Source organism: Diaphorina citri, unplaced genomic scaffold (assembly GCF_000475195.1).
Source record: "Diaphorina citri unplaced genomic scaffold, Diaci psyllid genome assembly version 1.1 scaffold1740, whole genome shotgun sequence".
Classification (NCBI taxonomy): Eukaryota; Metazoa; Arthropoda; class Insecta; order Hemiptera; family Psyllidae; genus Diaphorina; species Diaphorina citri.
The window spans coordinates 4513-24381 of record NW_007379166.1 but is presented as its reverse complement, the minus strand read 5'-3'; the positions used below and the strand labels follow the sequence as shown (position 1 = coordinate 24381).

Below are 19869 nucleotides of genomic sequence, written 5' to 3'. Positions count from 1 at the left end.
AATCAACCAAGTGCCACGCCTACTTCATTGAAACCAACAATGAAACGAGGTTCTAGAGAAAAACTGACTTGTCAAGTTCTCCCTTCGAAAAAGAAAAGGAAAATGAAAAAAACCAGCTATCCAACAAAAGCGGAGAAAAAACAAATTCAGGAACGAGCTTTGGACAACAGTGAGCAAAATTCGGACAGGGAATATGAAGATTTAATCATTGAAGAAGATGTGGTGTAGTTTATTACTGATGGAAGTTTGGTGGGAATGTGGGTTGTTGTAGCTGCACCAAGGGGTTGATGGTCTCTAGACAAGATTACTTGGCCTGTCCCAAACCGGAGTTCATCATGAGAACCTGTACTTTGAAGCATGTTAACCCTTTATGACCTCCAGCTTGCTAGGCTGGTTAGGGTTTAGCTGGACTACTCTCTGTTTAAGGTCCCTTCAGCCAGACCTTCCACCAGTGGGACTACGCCAGAGAGAAGACCCTGCATTTTTCTCCTCTGGAAAGGTTGGGCGCAGCCCAATATATTCTGCTTCGACACTGCCCACTGCCCACTGCTATGGAACTATATGACGAATACTCCTCAGATCTGGACTTTATTGACCCACTCGGTCTTTTCAATGAGAGGTTGAGGGGCCTTTTGGGAAATAACCCAACTTTGCATTTTTAGGCGTATTTTTTTTTTCTTCTTCTTCTTCTTCTTCTTTTCGCTTTCTAGGTTCACATCACACCACACCATCACATCACTTCCATCAGGTACTGAATTAGAACTTTATAAGCCAAGAACAGGTTCGAACCCAGGACCTTCGAATTGTGAGTCCAGGTGTAATTTGAACTTGACCATTACATTTGCACTATTAATATCTGGTTTTGTTTTACATTTTCGCTTTCTAGGTTCACATCACACCACACCATCACATCACTTCCATCAGGTACTGAATTAAAACTTTATAAGCCAAGAACAAGTTTTGTCCCAATCCGCAGTTCATCATGAGAACCTGTACTTTGAAGCATGTTAACCCTTTATGACCTCCAGCTTGCTAGGCTGGTTAGGGTTAGCTGGACTACTCTCTGTTTAAGGTCCCTTCAGCCAGACCTGATTGTGGGTGAGTGAGTATGATGTGGGTAGACAACAGCCTCTAGTAATAATGATAACTAGCAGGCCCCAGCCTGCTTCGCTTTATAATTTATAAGCCAAGAACAGGTTCGAACCCAGGACCTTCGAATTGTGAGTCCAGGTGTAATTTGAACTTGACCATTACATTTGCACTATTAATATCTGGTTTTGTTTTACAATTTCGCTTTCTAGGTTCACATCACATCACACCACACCATCACATCACTTCCATCAGGTACTGAATTAGAACTTTATAAGCCAAGAACAGGTTTGAACCCAGGACCTTCGAATTGTGAGGCCAGGTGTAATTTGAACTTAACCATTATACTTTTGTACTATTAAGATCTAGTTGTGTTTCAAATTTGAACTCTCTAGGACCTAGGTCTTCCATTACTGAAGTGGAACTTGTTTTTAGCGAAAAACAGGTTCGAACCCAGGACCTCTGAACTGTGAGTCCGGGTTTAATTTTAACTTAACCACTACTGTTGTACTATGAAGATCTAGTTTTGTTTTAAATTTCAGCTTTCTAGGTCTTACCGTTACTGAATTACAAATTTATTAGCCAAAGACAGGTTCGAACCCAGGACCATTGCATTGTGAGTCCGAGTGTAATTTGAACTTAACCATTACTTTTGTACTGGATCCAAGGTCATTTAGGTCAAAAAACGTTATAAAATATGGCCAAAAACGGTCACCTATCCTAGCTTGGCGTTGGTTAACATTAGGGACTTGAGACATCAATGTTGATTCCTTCTAGACCATGATGAACATGTGGGCAAAGTTTCATTCAGATTGGATAAATGGTAATGTTCTTGTGATAACCACTAAATATGTAATGAAGTGGTTCTCAACTCAACGCACCACCTAATAAATAGGTAACTGGAAATGTGTTCATACTTATTGTATTTATTTGTAAAAAATGTATACATAATAATAATATTATTACCTATTACTAATTTTCTAATAACTTAAATGTTCCTGTTTTCTTTGCAGTAGTTATTTCTTTCCAGTAGTTAGCATCGATTTCCGCAAACAAGAAAAAGTAAGGAAAGGAGACAGCTAGCAATTTCAAGAACAAATTATTGTTCTCCCTGCATTAGAGAAAATGCTGTGTAGGAATAAAACTGAAGACCTTAGAATTCAAGGGGAGATGTCAATCCAATATTATTATTTTTAAATTGTACCCAAACTTAAGGTTTGGGCTTCCGCCTTTTGCTTTTGATCCATTGAAGAGAGTTAATTTTACTCAAGTTATGGTATAAACAAAATTGAACTACAAACTTATTACATAATATTATCGACCTTATTTGAGTCAGACGTTAAGTAAAAGCATAGGCATTAGATTGGTAGTCTTAAACCCTTAGAATAAAAGGGTAAGTAATGGGTATACTGGAAAAATGGGGTTTTGACACTGGAAAGAGAGGAGAACGAGCTCTATTGATATATGTACAAGACCATGCTTATTTGAATGCAATAATAAACAAATTTGTAGCTCTCATAGTATTAAGACAGTTAGGTATATTAAACAAAATTACAAGGGTGCATTAACATTTTGGAGAAAATTGGGTAAATTTTAAGAAATAAAGCATCCTGCAGTAAGTAATATGTATAAGTAAAAAAAAAAAACCTAACCGGGAATCGAACCCAGGGTACTCGACCAACATTTCGAAAGGACAGGGAATAATGTCGAGAGGGAAAAAAGCAAGTGGGAAAAAGGGATTTTTGGTTCCCCCAAAATTCCTATCATCTGTCGTACTCAATAATAGTGCTTATTTATACTGCTCGCATAGGACTGAAAAGTCCCTTTACTCCAGCAGTAAGCTACTACTATCATTGTGGTCAAATTATCAAGTTATATTGAGGATAAAATTCCATACCTCGGCTGGGATTGAACCCACGCCCTCCTGTTTATCAGGCGAGCGCCTTGACCACTACACCACCGAGGCAGGTTTTTATTGAACGTAAGTTTTTATTGTCTCGAAATCGAAATGGAAGGATTGTGTGAATCTTGAAGGAGGGCAGCATAGGAGAAAGTCAGCTGTTCAGAGACCGATTTGAAATATTTTTAGTTCTATCTCTTATTCTGGACTCATATTAGACGGGGCTAATATAAAGGGTGCCCCAATTAGAACGCAAGATTTAAAAGAGTCATTATTTTGTTATGACTTGTTTTCTGAAGATTTTCTGTTTTCTCTGTCTTGTCCTATTGCATACTTTTGTTTCCCAAGAGGGACATTCATTCCAAGGTAAGACAAATTTATCTTCTTAACACAATTTACTGCAATCTGATTCAATACATATTATTCTCTATTGTTCATCTCTTTGCAAAATGTTCAACTTTTGCTTATAATATAGGTGAATCAATTTGACACAAATGGTGTTTATTCATTGGTCGATGTTTAATTTTGGGCTGGATCGCCTTTTCGAGTCACTATTTAGAATTTTTTTCTCTGAATGTAGCAGGATTCTCCAAAAGGATCTCTTCATCGACCAAACACTCAACTATTTGTGGACACACCTTAAGACTCAACCCCGCCCTGCTAACTAGCAACCAGATGAATAGATTGTCTATGATCCACAGAGACAGTAAGTTACTGCCAGCAACACCAGATCAGGGTCATGTCATGTCAGGTCTAGTAACTCTCGTAGTCCGCGGTCTACTATATCTTGTTGAAGTGTAGTTCCCACTTGTCGTTCGGAAAAAAATCGTGTCGTGCGTAGTGAGAACACTCATTTAAATTACATTGCCTACAGGACATTCGGAAAAAAATCGGATGAAACTCACAAGTGGGAACGGGCCTTTGATCTCTGAGAATTCTCGGAGACGACGCCCGAACGTTCTCTTAGTCTTAGCCTAAAGGTGTGTCCAAACATAGTCGACCGACGACGAGGAGAAAATATGTTATCGAGGCAGTGTGGATAGTTCAGTCGACATCGATCGATGGCCGGTCGACTAGATGTGGACACACCTTATAAGAGAACATTGGGAGACAAGCAGACGAATCTTCTTTATAAATAAAGCTCCTCTAGGAGAAGATGAAAAAATCATAGTCAAACCAGTTAGTGGGTATCAGTCTATCAGTTGTGACTCTACGTAAAACCCCTGCAAACTGAATAAGTAACGAGAAGGTACCCTGGTACCTAGCTAGAATAAAATGATTTAAACACCTCTAAATACGAACCAAACAGGTGGAGTGAGAGACGTTCTGACAAACGCCAAGAGGGTCACGCCCTGGTTAAGACTGAGAACACGGTGGGATCAGATTTCCAGCGCGCTGGTACCTAGCGTCAACCTGCGTAGACCAAATTCGAAATTTTGCCCCTTAGCTCAATTAAAACTTTTGCCAATAGAATTAGACTACTCCTCGGCCCTGGTTACCTGGGGCTTCACTGTAGTATCACTCGCTACTACTGCTGCAGAACAGCAGCTGTTGTAAACAACCGCTGTTACTCAACAACAGCAGCAACTGAGCTCTTGTGGAAATATATAGTACCCTGGTAAAGCCATTTCGTCAGGGAGCTCACTTAAGACTTAAGACTAGGAACAACTGTTCTTAAAGAAAGCCACTATTCCTTAGCCCGCTAAGGGCGTTGGTCGTACAAGGAATTGCTACTTGGCGTTGCATATATACGGGCAATGTTTGACCCAGGACCTGAATGACCAACAATACCTACATGAAGGATGAAGTACTTCATTGGGGAAATACAATCAATCCACATCGACCAAACACTCGACTCTTTGTGGACACACCTTAAGACTCAACCCCGCCCTGCTAACTAGCAACCAGATGAATAGATTGTCTATGATCCAGAGAGACAGTAAGTTACTGCCAGCAACACCAGATCAGGCGATCAGGGTCATGTCATGTCAGGTCTAGTAACTCTCGTAGTCCCCGGTCTACTATATCTTGTTGTAGGCCGGTTTCCACTTGTCGTTCGGAAAAAAATCGTGTCGTGCGTAGTGAGAACACTCTCATTTAAATTACATTGCCTACAGGACATTCGGAAAAAATTTAGACCGATTGCAATACTTTCATTACTAGTATAGCTCCGCTATACTGTAGTAATAGAAAGTAAAAATCGGGTGAAACTCACAAGTGGGAACGGGCCTTTAATCTCTGAGAATTCTCGGAGACGACGCCCGAACGTTCTCCTAGTATACTCAGAGGTTAACACTTTAACATGAGTTTTTAGCCCCGGCCGGAGTTACTTGACTTTTACTAACTCCGCCTAAGAGTGGCGAAATTGCTCCTTACTGAAAGAAAACAGAGAGGAGAATATAGCAACACATAAAGCATCGAGGGAAGTGAAGAGAGAGGGAAGCGACAAATTCAAATCGCATACATCTGAGAGCAAAAATGTTTTCCACTCCACTCTGTTTTTAGCCTAAAGGTGTGTCCAAACATAGTCGATCGACAACGAGGAGAACATATGTGGTAATTATGCAGAAGTCACGTCCGTGGAAAAGAAAAGCTCCTTTTTGTATTCAACCTAACCCTACGATAACACAGATCACTGCTCCAATTGTGGAAACTCCTTCTTGCGTTTAACCTAACCCTATAGTAACACTGGTCACTGCTCGTTTGTGCCAGTTCCTTTGGTAGCAATCTACCAATATTCCACGGACGTGACTTCTGCACAAGAAGTATTAGGTACTTAATATTATTTTATCTTTGTTGTATATCTGTGTATGGGTATTAGCATAAAATAAATTACAATGTGCGTTTTTTTATTATTGAACTCACGTGAAGAAAATTTGCTCACCTGTGCACGCTTTTGGCTGATTTGTTCTTGATTGTATGAATTTTGACAAGGTGATACACTTGTGGCACTTTCAATTGAAAAAGACACCCGCCCAAAAACAAGGCAGGCCAAGAAATACCCCTCTCGCCTTGACTCTGCGCAGAACGACTCTAAACCGCTATATTCATTCATCCAACACGATCCAAGATGTTTATGTAATGCTGACTGCTGAGGTCTGAGTTATTGTCATGAGAAATTGAATGGCATTATCAAAGTGTACCTACATTGAATAAATATTATAAGGTTACCCTACTGCGAAGGTTGGGGTGGGGTTCCCCCTCCGAACAGAAGAACAGTCCACAGTTCTGTGTCATGGTAGGTACATCCGAACTCTGCGAGACATGGCGGTGATTCATGGTTTTATCAGCGGCAGTGTGGACAGTTCAGTCGACATCGATCGATGGCCGGTCGACTAGATGTGGACACACCTTATAAGAGAACATTGGGAGACATGCAGACATACATGAATCTTCTTTATAAATAAAGCTCCTCTAGGAGAAGATGAAAAAAGCATAGTCCAACCAGTTAGTGGGTATCAGTCTATCAGTTGTGACTCTACGTAAAACCCGTGCAATCTGAATAAGTAACGGGAAGGTACCCTGGTACCTAGCTAGAATAAAATGATTTAAACACCTCTAAATACGTACCAAACAGGTGGAGTGAGAGCCGTTCTGACAAACGCCAAGAGGGTCACGCCCTGGTTAAGACTGAGAACACGGTGGGATCAGATTTCCAGAGCGCTGGTACCTAGCGTCAACCTGCGTAGATCAAATTCGAAATTTTGCCCCTTAGCTCACTTAAGACTTTTGCCAATAGAATTATACTACTCCTCGGCCCTGGTTACCTGGTGCTTCACTGGAGTATCACTCGCTACTACTACTGCAGAACAGCAGCCGTTGTAAACAACCGCTATTACTCAACAACAGCAGCAACTGAGCTCTTGTGGAAATATAGTACCCTGGTAAAGCCATTTCGTCAGGGAGCTCACTTAAGACTAGGAACAACTGTTCTTAAAGAAAGCCACTATTCCTTAGCCCGCCAAGGGCGTTGGTCGTACAAGGAATTGCTACTTGGCGTTGCATTTACACGGGCAATGTTTGGCCCAGGACCTGAAGGACCTACAATAACTACATGAAGGATGAAGAACTTCATTGGGGAAATACAATCACAGGCTACACGCTACAGTATCACGTTTATCTGCTTGGTATAGGGCCGTTTTTGGGGTGGGGGGCGGCCTCAAGCTTTATTTTTCTCCTTTATTATAATAATTAATAATAATAATAATAATAGACACTTGAGTGGAAGGTAACCACTAGAGACTCTCGCCCCCTCCCCTCGACAAAATTCTGGCCTGACCTGATACCTATAGGTTTATATCTGTGTATCTATTTACCTAGTACCAGGGCTCTATCCAGAATTTTGTAGAGGGGGTCCAAACAGTGATGTACCCCCCCGACCCCAAATTTTTCCGAGTCTAACGTACAGTAAAGGAGAAAAATGGAGCTCAAGGAGGGGCCCGGGCCCCCTCGCCCTTCCTCTAAATACGGCCCTGATAAGTTCATATATCTGTTTTATCTATTTGTTTATATTCAATAGTACCTGCTACCTACTAACTGTACCTAGGGTGTGGTTTACTCGTGTGTGTTTAATCTTTAATCACACCGTGTTACCGTGTTTGGTTTGATGATCAAATTTGCAATGGTGGTTTTTTGGTGTAAACGGGAGCGCGTCTGCCTTGTAAGCACTCGATGGGTTTGGTTCCCGCCCGGGGCGGATTTTACCCTAAACAGATGAGGTTCGTTCTCGGAAAGGCTGACTTTCTCCTAGCTCCTTCTCTCGATTTCGGGACGATAAGACTTCCGTTGTTATGGAGAGGTTTGATAGAGGGTAGTGTAACAACGGAGACCTTATCGTCCCGAAATCAAATACAGAAAAGGGACAGGATAGGAGAATGCCAGTCGTTCCGAGAACGAACTTTCCAAGAACAAATATTAGCCTCGAGCAGGAAATGCGGGAATCGTACCCGCGACCTACCGCTTACAAAGCAGACACACTAAATTCCAAGCTAAGTTGCTCAGTAGACTGGCGATTGAGGCAAGTATTTGACTCTACGTATTTAGTACCGAACCTGTAGCTGGAGGTTCCATGTGTTGTCACTAGAAGGTCTGATGGATTACTGATACTGATCAGCCAGAGAACAATGTTAGGGAAACATGTGATGTAGGTAACTGGTAGGGTGTGTCTCTACATGACTAGGTAGGTAGGGGTAATGAGTTCGATCCCATGTGATTGTTAACAATGGTACGCACAGTAGTTCACATAATTATTTAATTGGATACAAAATGTATGTCCCTCTGATTTGTTTTTCCATCCAGTGTAGGGGCACCCATTTTTATGGTACTAAAGCTATTAAGGTAATCGGTTTAATGTAACTAATTCTGGTGCGGTTAACGTTATTAGGGCCGATTGGAGTAAAAACCAGCCTCTTTTTTTAACTTGAAAAGGTTGATTATTTATACGTTAAAACTGTACTTAAGTAGCTAGGTACCTATGTGTAGGGGGATATTTTATCACTCATTATTTGCTTATGTACAAAACATTCCCTCGGAACTAAACCGAGGGGTTCACTTTATTAATCTATTTCTACATACGTACTCACTAGATTTACTTACAACTCTTTGTCTTCCATCTGATGGACATTTTATTTTGCATCTTATTTAAGTTCAATAAATGAACATTTGGTCAATATAGGTACACACTTCGGTATGTAATTCTCAGAGGTGACAAAATAATAAAACGGTTAATGCTCGTGGAATTGTTTCAATGGATTCTCAATTTTTCGAGGGCAAGAATCAATGAAAATACCTACATGGATTCATAAAAAAATCAGACAGAGATAAGGAGAAGAGAACAATAATCCTAATTCCTACAGAGCTAACAACATTGATGAAATCGTTAAAATAACGTCCTACTGAAAACACGTGTTTGGGGTTAATTCTCGTGGAATTGTTTCAATGGATTCTCAATTTTTCGAGGGCAAGAATCAATGAAAATACCTACATGGATTCATAAAAAAAATTCAGACAGAGATAAGGAGAAGAGAACAATAATCCTAATTCCTACAGAGCTAACAACATTGATGAGATCGTTAAAATAACGTCCTACTGAAAACACGTGTTTGGAAATAATAATAAAACACCTACATGCTTAGGGCTTAAAATTTGGCTGTCAGTATCAAATCAGATCAAGACATAGCTAAATACGTTATGTATGAAGGAGAGGCCTCAAATTACTAAGCCCACTCTTTGAGGTATCTATGGCTAGAAGAAATACGCCGACCCTATTTAAGTAGGAAAAGGCTAGGAAGAAGAAGAAGAAGAAGAAGAAGAAGAAATATTAGGGACCAGACAAGCTCCTGAATATTTTCCCCATGTCATAGATTGGGAGAACGTAAAACCTCTTCCACATCCCAGATTTTTTACTATAAAAGTGGGGGAAAACGAGTGCTTTCGTAAACTCAAACCAAGGGCTGGCTTAAATAGTTAAGTTACCGAGAGCTAGCTTAAGTAGGAAAAGGCTAGGAAGAAGAAGAAGAAGAAGAAGAAGAAGAAGAAGAAGAAGAAGAAGAAGAAGAAGAAGAATGGCTAGAAGAAATATTAGGGACCAGACAAGCTCCTGAATATTTTCCCCAGTCATGGATTGGGAGAACGTAAAACCTCTTCCACATCCCAGATTTTTTACTATAAAAGTCGGGGAAATCAACGAGTGCTTTCGTAAACTCAAACCAAGGGCTGGCTTAAATAGTTAAGTTACCGAGAGTTAGCTTAAATACCAAGAGCTAGCTTAAATTCACATTAAACGCATACAGTACCGTCTACCGGCCACAAGGTGAAATATCACAAACCACTACCCAGTAGTTCCAGTACCCATTCAATGTTTTTCCAGCGCCAGCGTCAACAGTTCATTTATATTACCGAGAATAGTTCTCGGGTCTTCCACCAGGCCTGCCACTACCATCGCGTTACTGAACAGCTGCTGTACTACCAACTCAGCCAGGGCCGGATTACTCGAAGACAGAGAGGCGAGTTTCTTAATCACCGGGTGCTTGGGGTTGATTTCCAGGCGCGGTTGTAGAAGGCTGAACCGCTGCTCTTCGTTGAGGTTTTGACTTTGTGTTTTGAGGAAGTGACGTGCGGCTGCCATTTCTTCCACGGTCACAACGCACGGGTGAGAGTCGAGCTTTGTGGTGATCTGAAAGTATCAGGGGGGGTTAAATGGTAGAGATTCTGATGTATGTAAATAAATGAGGCCTGTTTCCGGCGTGACAAAAAAAAAAAAAAAAAAAAAAAAAAAAAAAAAAAAAAAAAAATGAGGCCTGTTACTGTTGGTATAATGGGATTTTTTAGTCTTAGCCGACATCGACAGTATAAATAGGGTAGGTGTGTTTTTTTTTATCCTGGGTAATAATTTCGTCTTTTCTGTATAAGTCACAAAAGATCTAATCAACTCGCAGAAAAAAAAAAAAAAAAATGAGGCTTAAACTGTTGGTATAATGGGATTTTTTAGTCTTAGCCGACATCGACAGTATAAATAGGGTAGGTGTGTTTTTTTTCTTTTTTTTTATTGTCCTGGGTAATAATTTCGTCTTTTCTGTAAGTATAAAGTCACAAAAGATCTAATCAACTCGCAGTGACATAGGGCTTGAATAGCACATGGCCCTAATTATACCAATCAATCTCTCTGCCAACCCAAATGATCTTGGAAGGTAGAGCGCCTGCCTTGTAAGTTCGTTTTCGGGACGGCTGGGTTTCTCCTATACTGTCCTTCTTTCTTCGATCCTTCTCTTTTCTTTCTCTCTCAATCCTTTTCTCGGCTATGTTTGCCGGTTTTCCGATAGCACATGGCCCTAATTATACCAATCAATCTCTCTGCCAACCCAAATGATCTTGGAAGGTAGAGCGCCTGCCTTGTAAGTTCGTTTGCGGGACGGCTGGGTTTCTCCTATACTGTCCTTATTTCTTCGATCCTTCTCTTTTCTTTCTCTCTCAATCCTTTTCTCGGCTATGTTTGCCGGTTTTCCTAAGATAGAAAAAAATCTTACCTTTACACTGTGCACTTTATTCTTCATCTTCTCTTCAATCCACGACACGAGTTTGTCCGCGTCAGAGCTGGGCAAACTATCCGGGCCCAATATTTGCCCGCTCTTGTCCTCTTCCTTGTCCTGCCGCATTTCTTTCTCCACGCTGGTGAGATTGAAATTTTGGAAACTCCTCAGCTGAAGTAGGATCAACTCGTCATGGGGCTCATAGCAGAATAGGACTTGGACTTTGCGCTCGCGTAGAGCTTCTAAGTAGGGGGAGGAGAGGGCTAGTGCACGGCTGAAACGTAGAATAGAAATTAATGTCGCTCCTACATTGATCCATCCCGTCCAGCCTTCCACAGGATTCCTTCACTGGAGGATGACCGGGATTCCGTTGAGAACCCATTAGGATTCCTAAGATATATTAATGTCTACAACCTAATCTAATAAAGAAGTCAGCGCGAATGACCTTGTAGTTAAAGCGCTTTATCTAAAAAAAAAAAAAAAAAAAAAAAGACCGGCGAAAAGCCCTTTTTTTAAAAGCGTTTTAAAAAAAAAAAAAAAAAAAAAAAACAAACAAATTAATGAAATCCATCCTTACCTAGGAGCGCACAGGTAGTAAATATCCTTCTGTCCTTCGCCCAGCTTCTCAATATACTCCGGGAGTGTTATCAGCGTTCCCGCCTCCTGTTCCGAGCTCTCATAGCGAAGTAACTTGGCTATCTCTTCCTTCTCGTGAACATCCTGAGTTGTGACGATCCCCTCCTTGATGAACAGACTGTAGTCCTTGTAGAAAGCGAGATAGTTTTCCACATCGCGCTTGGAACGGTCTTGAAGGAATTTCAGGATACGTGTCGTGAGGACGTTGCGAAGTTTACTGAAATAAAATTAATTAGGGTAAGCATAATTAAATGGTTGTCACAAATATTGTTCCTCCTTTAATACACATCGATAAATTGTATGACTTGCCTTCGAGTCGAACTATCAATTTCCAGATCCCAAATCCAACTCGTTACCTTCTACAATACTATACAGACACTACTGAGCAGGAGCACTACTATCTGTAATCAAATTATCAAACAATGTTGAGCATAAAAGTTGTCAAGACGCTCGCTTAGTAATTACCAGACGAGTGTCTTGACAACCATACCGAGGTAGGCTTTGTAAGTAAACCAATTAAACCACTGTCAATTTAGTTCAAAATCAACAAATTGACATAGGTGAGTACCCCTAATTACTCACTTGATGAGTGGACTATTCTGCAGCAGCTCTCGACTCAAGTTGAGTGGGATATCTTCAGAGTCCACAACACCTTTCACAAAGCGCAGCCACTTGGGCAGAATATTCTCCGCTTTTGCCTTGATGAGGATACGCCGCGTATACAAGCTAACGCCTACTTCTGTCTCCCGGCTCATTTCGAACAGTCCCGGCTTGGTTTCCGGGAAGTACAGCACGGATTTGATGGACAGGGGAGCGTCTGAAAACGAAATGAAAAATTCACGAGGTGTAGCGAACTGAAAAATCAAACCAAGGAAAGTGTCCAGATTTCATCAATATCGGACAAATCGGACAAACGATAATATTTCATTAGGTAATCAAAATCATGGTGGAACAATTTCCCACGAAAAATAAATACATACATTCAAAATCAAAACCAACTTTGTTTTTTATTTGTAACATCATTTCAATAGGTCGCGAGTTCGATTTCCGCCCGGGGCGGATTTATCTTAAACAGATAAGGTTCGTTCTCGGAACGGCAGGCTCCTATGATCCTATCCTGTCTTCCTTTTCTATTCGTTTTCAAGATGATAAGACCTTAGCCGCGTTAAGGTGTGTCCACACATAGACAACCGCCCGTCGATCGATGTCAACAGAACCGTCCACACTGCCTCGACAATATAGATTCACCTCGTCGATCGACCATGTTGAGATACACCCTTGCATTTCCCTCTATAGACCTAAATTGGTAATTCTATTTCTTATTAAGCATAATACTTCTATAATATAATACTGCTAAAAGTTATGCATAATATTTCGTCATAATATTTGAATAGAATTCTATACTGAGTACGACAGATGATAGGAAATTTGGGGGAACCAAAAATCCCTTTTTCCCACTGACTTTTTCGGGGGAACCAAAAACTCCCTTTTAACATTTTTTTCCCCTCGTGTTTTTATCTTCTCGATTTTTTCTCTTTCCCCATGGAACCATGGATTAATAAATTAAATACAGATTTTTTTCTCAAGTGAGCAAAATAATTTTTAATTTATCTTTTATCTGTGTAATCTGTGTGAGAAAATATATTTCAAGACAATATTTGTTGAAAAATGTATACAGCCTTTTAACAAACATTTATTTGTGTCTTTTTTTTCTGAAGAAAATATTTTTGCTTAGTGAGCAAAGAGTGCAACACTAGCTTTACACTTGTGCTGTCCTGTTGTTTTAGCTCTTTACGTTTTTTAACATGAAACCTAGTACATACCCAGATATTTATTTCTTCATATGAGAATTATTTCAGAGCTTTTTGCAAGCTTACTGACTTTGCATTATAAGGTGGTATCCAGTGCGGATATAAGCTAACTGTGCTGTCTGGAAAGACACCACATATATGGCATTTAAATGATCTTTGCTCTTATCATCTAAATCTCTCTCTGGTGTAAAGAAGGAAAGAAAATGAATTGCAAGTTTTGCGAGAAGAAAGTTAATGGAAAACAAATTCAGAACCATGAAAAGAGATGCTCAAAAAACCCTGCCTTCAAACCCTTTGCTTGTGAAAAATGTGATAAAGCTTTTACAAGGTAAGGAACCTATAAGATTATTTTCAGGGGATCCTATGACACATAACTGTCATTGGCAGTTAGAGGAGGTTATTTCCATATCTTAGTTTTTTTGAAATTATAAATGAGATGATTAGAAAAAAGACAAGAGTTTCAGAAATTATGAAGAAAATACAAGAAAGCAGACTGTGATGGTATAGTCACCTGATGAGATGAGACAAGGACTTTATACCAATACCCCCAATACTTTATCAAATTCATCCAAGCTGAATTGATTGTGTGGGATATTTCACAGATCAGCTCTTTATTTTTGTCTTGTTAGACCCTGGTAGTTAAAAATTTAAACATATGTAGATGCTTATTCAGGGCCGGATTAGCCCCCCGTGGGGCCCGGGGCAGTTTCAAAGGCGTGGGGCCCTCCAGGACCTAAACCCCTCCCTCGACACCGAAGCGAATACAATAGTCCGTCCACTATACCTTTTATTATTACTATTGTAATTTAATAAAGGAAGGACGGACTAAAAATAGTGGGTAGGTACTTACCTGTGCGATAGTGTAGGACAAATCGGGGTTGATCGTTGGAGTTGGAAATGTAGCGATAAAACTCAACATGTTCCTCTAGCTTGACACTCTTTGGCTCCATGATCCAAAGGGGCTGAAAAAAAAACAGCAAAGTGAAACAGTGGGGAATATGAAACACGTGATGTTCCAATAAGGGCAGACCTAGAGTCGTCTTCGCCTTTTCCCGTGTTCAGCCTCTCAATCAGCCCTGCCTGGCTAGGGTGATTGCTTTGGGCTGACATTTGGCCTTGGGTACAAAAAATTTACGAAGCTCTTCTTCGAACTCAACCTTTGCCATTTTAAAGTAAGACTAAGGGAATACCTAGAGTGGGCAGGGGAAATTTCAAGAATTTTAACTTTTGCGACCAAGTTACCTGTATTTTGTTGGTCTGGTTATCGTTGACAAAGATGGGACTATTGACAAAGTTGCTGTACTTTCGAATCACACTAGGCAGTTCGTTTAGTCAAGATTCATTCTTACCAGGGCACAAATTCATGGTATAGATGAGTTCCGTGATGTACTTGGCCAAATATTTGAACAGGTTCTTGTTGCCAATTCTCTTCGGTTCTCCCGCATAGTAAGGTTCCAACTCCGCCACCACAAGACTCGCAATCCGTTTTCTAGAAAGAATAGAAAATTTTAGATCAATAATGTCCTTGGGCTAGGGCCCTGTTTCCAGAAGGTACGGTTCGGCTGTTATTCCAGACCAAACTTTTGCTATTTAGGCCTGTGCGAGGAAAAAGCACAAAAGGAATAAGCGATTTCGGGACTTTACCTTTAGCCAAAGGGCGCTCAAATTTTGCAGAGAGCTTCGATAGTTTATGACGATCAAAAGTGTCCGCGGGCCGGACCTCGAGAAATGTACTGTTCGGCCGTTATTTTGAGTGAAATCTTTGAGAAAGCTCAAAAAGTGTTCTCTTTTCTCAGGATTTTAAATCTCGGCCAAAGTAACTCAAACATAAGAAGATGACTGAAGACTCTTTCTGTATTATGTTATATGAAAATACCTTTGATTATAAGGAAAATACTTAATAGCTACTCTTTTTTTAAGGGTTTTCAAAGTTGGTTTCTGATGTCTGGTTCCTTTCTGCCTAATGCTGTCCAAATAAAACATCGTCTTACCTTACCAAAATAAGAAGAAAATAGGTCTTCACTTTATTTAGTCCAGTGAAGACCTATGTCATGTGTTATATTGGTTTGTTTATATTTTTCTTTCATTGCAATTTTTCAATTTAGTCCTGAAAATGGCATCATGAGATGTTGAAAAATGTTGACTCTATTCCACCGATAAATTTGTTTATTTAGTCAAGTGAAGACCCATTTTCTTCTTATTTTAGTATTAATTAGTATTAGTACTTGACATGGTATCCCGTCTTACCTGGTAATGTCACTTTGTTTCTCTTCCGACAGATCCAGGAAGTAGTTATGCCCGGGACCAAACAGTTTAGTGTAGAGATTCTCCAATGATGATCGCTGAGCTAGGGGCAGGACTTGAAGCTCTTGTTCTAATTTAAACACGAGAGCTACGCGCTCTTGAAATAGGGTTTGTTCATCTTCCAGAACCACCTCTGTAATAGGAGAAATAATTGAATTATATTATTTGTAGTGAGAAAACATACATAGGTAATAAAAAGGAAAATAGTCATCATCAATACACGTGTTTAGAAAGTAGCATTGCTCAAAAATAAGGAGGGAGGGGGAATTTTATTGTCTGCCCGGGCCGGCTTTTATCCTGAAGGGATAATGTTCGTTCTCGGAACGACTGGCTTTCTTCTATCCTGTCTTCCTTCTCTTCTCGATTTCGGGACGATAAGATCTTAGCAGTTACAGTTCCCTCTATCAAACAAACCTCTTCAAAAAAAAAAAAAAGTCTCAGGTTCGATTCCCACTTACCCGAAATTCTCCTTTGAGCCAGCTCCGCCACCTTGGAGACTTTGAGCAGTTTTTTCGTCTTGTGTCGAGCCCCATCACACTTCCTCTTGCGTGGTGAAATGAGAGAGTCTTGAGCAGTGTATTGGTGGGAACGAGATCTCCAAGGCTCTGAGCTCGGAGGAGCAGAGGGGCAGTACGTGTTTCATTTGTTCTACGGCGCTGATCCAGAAGAAAATACAGGAGGAGCGGTGTGGCGATGTTCAAGTAACATCGGGGTCTGAAAGGGGAAACAGAGAGCAGAATACGGTCATAATTTACCCTGAGAAATATGGTCATAATGGAAAAAAGCAGAATGTAGGCCCTCGAGGAAATATTTGAGTTACGGAATTCTTTACCATAATCAGGGACTGCATTGCGGAATTATCAGCGTCCTAAACATGAACAGTAGAAAAATGTTACAAAGTTACAAACTGTAAAGGTGGCGTAGGTACATATGTATATTTTTTTGGTGCCCCCCGGCAAAGTTCAAACTGGTGGGCACACAAGGTTCAAATAAGTGGGATCAGAAGCGAGCCCCTAAATGATACGGCTCTAAGGCACAGAAACTTGAATAATGGTTCGTCCATTTCGACCACTATCACAACTTCAATGGATCGGATTGAGAATATCCCGTTCCCGCTCTTCGAGAGTTCACACACGGATTTTAGTTCCGGATTTCCGATCGTATCTTGTAGGCAATGTGATTTAAATAGACACTGATGAGTGTTCCCCATTACCCACGACGACGATTTGTTTTCCGAGCGAAAAAATGGGGAACGGGCGTTTAGTGGTGAACTTACTGTGTACTCTGCTTGCACCCGGCTGGTCCCAAGGTTGAGGGTGGAAGAGCAATCCAAGACTGGAGGACACACTCGTTTCAAGTTCCTGTCGGCAGGGATAGGAATGGCACCACCGTGGATGCAGGTCTTGTGTCCGTTGAGGCGGCCTCTTCGTACCGCTCGATGTCTCGGTCGGCATGGTGGGATTTTCATTGGAGTTCTTTGCTTGGTAGTTCTGAAAGAAATTTTTTTCCTTTTTTTTTTTATAATTTTATATTAATTAAATCTATGTTAAATCTGCTAATAAATGAAATTAGGAGACCCTCGAGGAATTTACCCTTGACGTAGAAGAGAAAGCATGTATAATAAAGAATTGGAAAAGAGACAAAAGACGAGCAAGGTTGGATACTATGAAAATTAAAAACGGGAAATTTTCAATAGAAGATTTTGCGGTTATTGCATTACACGGCCGGGGCAAAGTACTGTAAATGTATGTATGTCTGTCGTTGACCCGGCGGGATAGCACCTTCGTTGTGTGTCCTCTCCTTCCGAGGAAAGAGCAGTAGCCCGTTTTTCTCGGAAAGAGGGACAGAACGATTTTGATGTATTTGTTTTTTTCGTTTTTTTTTTTTTTGTGGTTTGTGTAAGGCAAGCAAGGGGTGACATAGGCTACTTGAATTTGTCCACATTCCATTCGTGGACGTCAAAATGGGCGGGGCGCTTCAAAGTTATTCACCTGCTCTACAGACGTGCTTCAATCCGTACAAAAGGACGGGTCCAATCGCTAGTTTACTTCACTTTAATAGAGGTGACAGATATTTTTTACGTATGAACGCGGAGGCATGGGGTGATGATTTGATGAAGAATTAGGAATAACAGTCGGCGTGATACAGAGCCACAGCAGTGACGATTCTAAGGAGTATGACAGGAAAAAGACCAGAAGAATATCGAATTATAAAATGAAAACATCCGATACGGTTGGAGGTAGTTAAGAATGAAAGCTAAGGCCACTATTTCCGGATCGGGCAAAATAACTGGCAAGCCACCCTAGTTAGCTTGGTTGGTAATGGCGCCTGCCTTGTAAAGCGATGGGCCACGGGTTTGATTCCCGGCCCGGGCGGATTTATCCTGATGGGGTAATGTTCGATTCTCGGAAGCTGCTGGGCTTTCTCCTATCTTCTTTTTCTCTATTCGATTTCTGGACGATAGGACCTTGGCGAAGTTCACCAGTTCCCTCTGTCAAAAAAGAAAAAAAGAAAAAAAAACTGAATGTCAAATTGTGAATTATATTCTCTCAGCTGCTGAATGGAGTATTAGTTGAGATCCATGTTCCCTATCCTGAGGAGGGTATTCTGTGACGAGCTGACCTGGCCTATTAATTTGAGGATCGCTTCTGAGATGGCGTCTAGGTGTGGACTGGGAAGTTTTCTCTGGAGGAATAGTCTTGACTGTGGTTTGTATCTGTGGATTCTGTTTGATCCGAGGTATCTCCCTTAGAGGTTATTCTTGATGTCTTCCGGATCTGAAAACAGGGAAAAGAGCGATGTGTATGAGTAGGGGCCATTCGGCTTTAATAACGCTATGTTACTGCGAACTGGTTTGATCTTTCCTGTGACTTCCCTTCAGTGTATCTAGGAAGAAACCGCTAGGACTTCTTACGAAGGCCCGGGGTTCCTTGTTGGCGGCTGATTTCTTCTGTGGAGAATCCACAGCAGTTGTTACTCCAAAACAGGAACCTTTTGGGGGTAGGGGAATAGCTTTTCAACTGTCAAACTTCACTGAAAAAATGTCAAAGAAAAAGGAGATTTTCGGACGCCGAGGTAATAAGAGGAAGTCAAAGTGCCAAGGTTCAATAACTTAGAGATGGTGAGCATAGACCGGAGGGTTATTACAACTGGCGACCGATCGCCACGACCTCAGCGGCTTTCTTCTCCAGCGCGTGCCATCTTCTCTCCAGCGATGAGACTTGGCGTCACCGTCTCCCACATCTTTGCTTTTGTAGTAGCGGTCTCGAGTTTTCATTGCAAACATTGAAGAAGTCGGCTTCATGTAATTGCTCACGAACTGGGAGTTAGACAGTGAAAAGTCAAAGATGAAAGTTACCAAGGCGTGGTACGTGCTGGCTTGAGATGCAAAAGGTTCCCGGTTCGAGCCCCATCATCGACACAAAAAAGGCGCTTCCTATTTCGATGGGAAATACGGTAGGTACATATATACAACGGTTTACCTTTCTAGTGTTTTTCCTGTTGGTTGACCCGCAGCACACCTTAATTGAGGATGTGTATTTTTGGTGCTCTTCCTCGCCTCTGATGAGGACGTGGAGGGGCGATACGCTACTACGGGGACTTAAGTCGTGCTTTAAAGAAAACAGATCCACGTCCGAGGTCCCATCATTACCATTATGTTTAACGAGCCAACCGACTGTGTCCAACAAAGATTTTTATTTTCGCTGTCCGGGGCGCACCGGGTAGAAGGTCACTCAATACTGGAATGCCGTATTTCAGATGTCTATTCAACCTTGAAATTATTCCTTACGAGGAAAGGAAACTTGTAAAGTGTGTGCGTGTTCAGATGACGTAAGACGGGCTACCTGCTTCTACATTTTTCCCATACACTGGTGATTGGCTGCGTCCAGAAGTGCACTCATTTCCAGTTTTCAGATTGAGGGATCACGTAGACATCAATATAACAAATGACAAAGAATACAAAATGTGGATACGTCTCAACTGAGTATACAAACGCACTGTCATATAGCAGGTAGACCCGCACGAGACTCATCTCCCAAGAGGAGGACCATTAGAAACTTTTATACCTATGTGTATTGCAGTGTAGAGATATGCAATATAT

At 41.0% G+C, this 19869-nt stretch overlaps 2 protein-coding genes and 1 long non-coding RNA gene across 3 annotated transcripts; 1 reads left to right on the top strand and 2 right to left on the bottom strand.

Annotated features, from left to right (window-relative positions):
- Positions 1 to 703: 703 nt before the first annotated feature.
- Positions 704 to 2082, top strand: LOC113470672. Its single transcript, XR_003393636.1, has 2 exons — positions 704 to 957; positions 1197 to 2082. It is a non-coding gene; the product is annotated as an uncharacterized LOC113470672 (long non-coding RNA).
- A 7471-nt stretch (positions 2083 to 9553) lies between these two features.
- Positions 9554 to 14784, bottom strand: LOC103517074 (heat shock protein 75 kDa, mitochondrial). The gene is made up of 6 exons (XM_008482086.3): positions 14706 to 14784; positions 14314 to 14425; positions 12235 to 12469; positions 11594 to 11869; positions 11014 to 11290; positions 9554 to 10163 (listed from the first exon to the last, which is right to left on the bottom strand). The coding sequence occupies exons 2-6, from the start codon at positions 14411 to 14413 to the stop codon at positions 9843 to 9845; spliced, it is 1209 nt and encodes a 402-aa protein (XP_008480308.1). The 5' UTR covers positions 14414 to 14425; positions 14706 to 14784; the 3' UTR covers positions 9554 to 9842.
- An 11-nt stretch (positions 14785 to 14795) lies between these two features.
- On the bottom strand, positions 14796 to 17235 carry LOC103517075. Its single transcript, XM_026829303.1, has 4 exons — positions 17044 to 17235; positions 16226 to 16370; positions 15711 to 15900; positions 14796 to 14952 (listed from the first exon to the last, which is right to left on the bottom strand). The coding sequence occupies exons 1-4, from the start codon at positions 17233 to 17235 to the stop codon at positions 14796 to 14798; spliced, it is 684 nt and encodes a 227-aa protein (XP_026685104.1).
- Positions 17236 to 19869: the final 2634 nt, after the last annotated feature.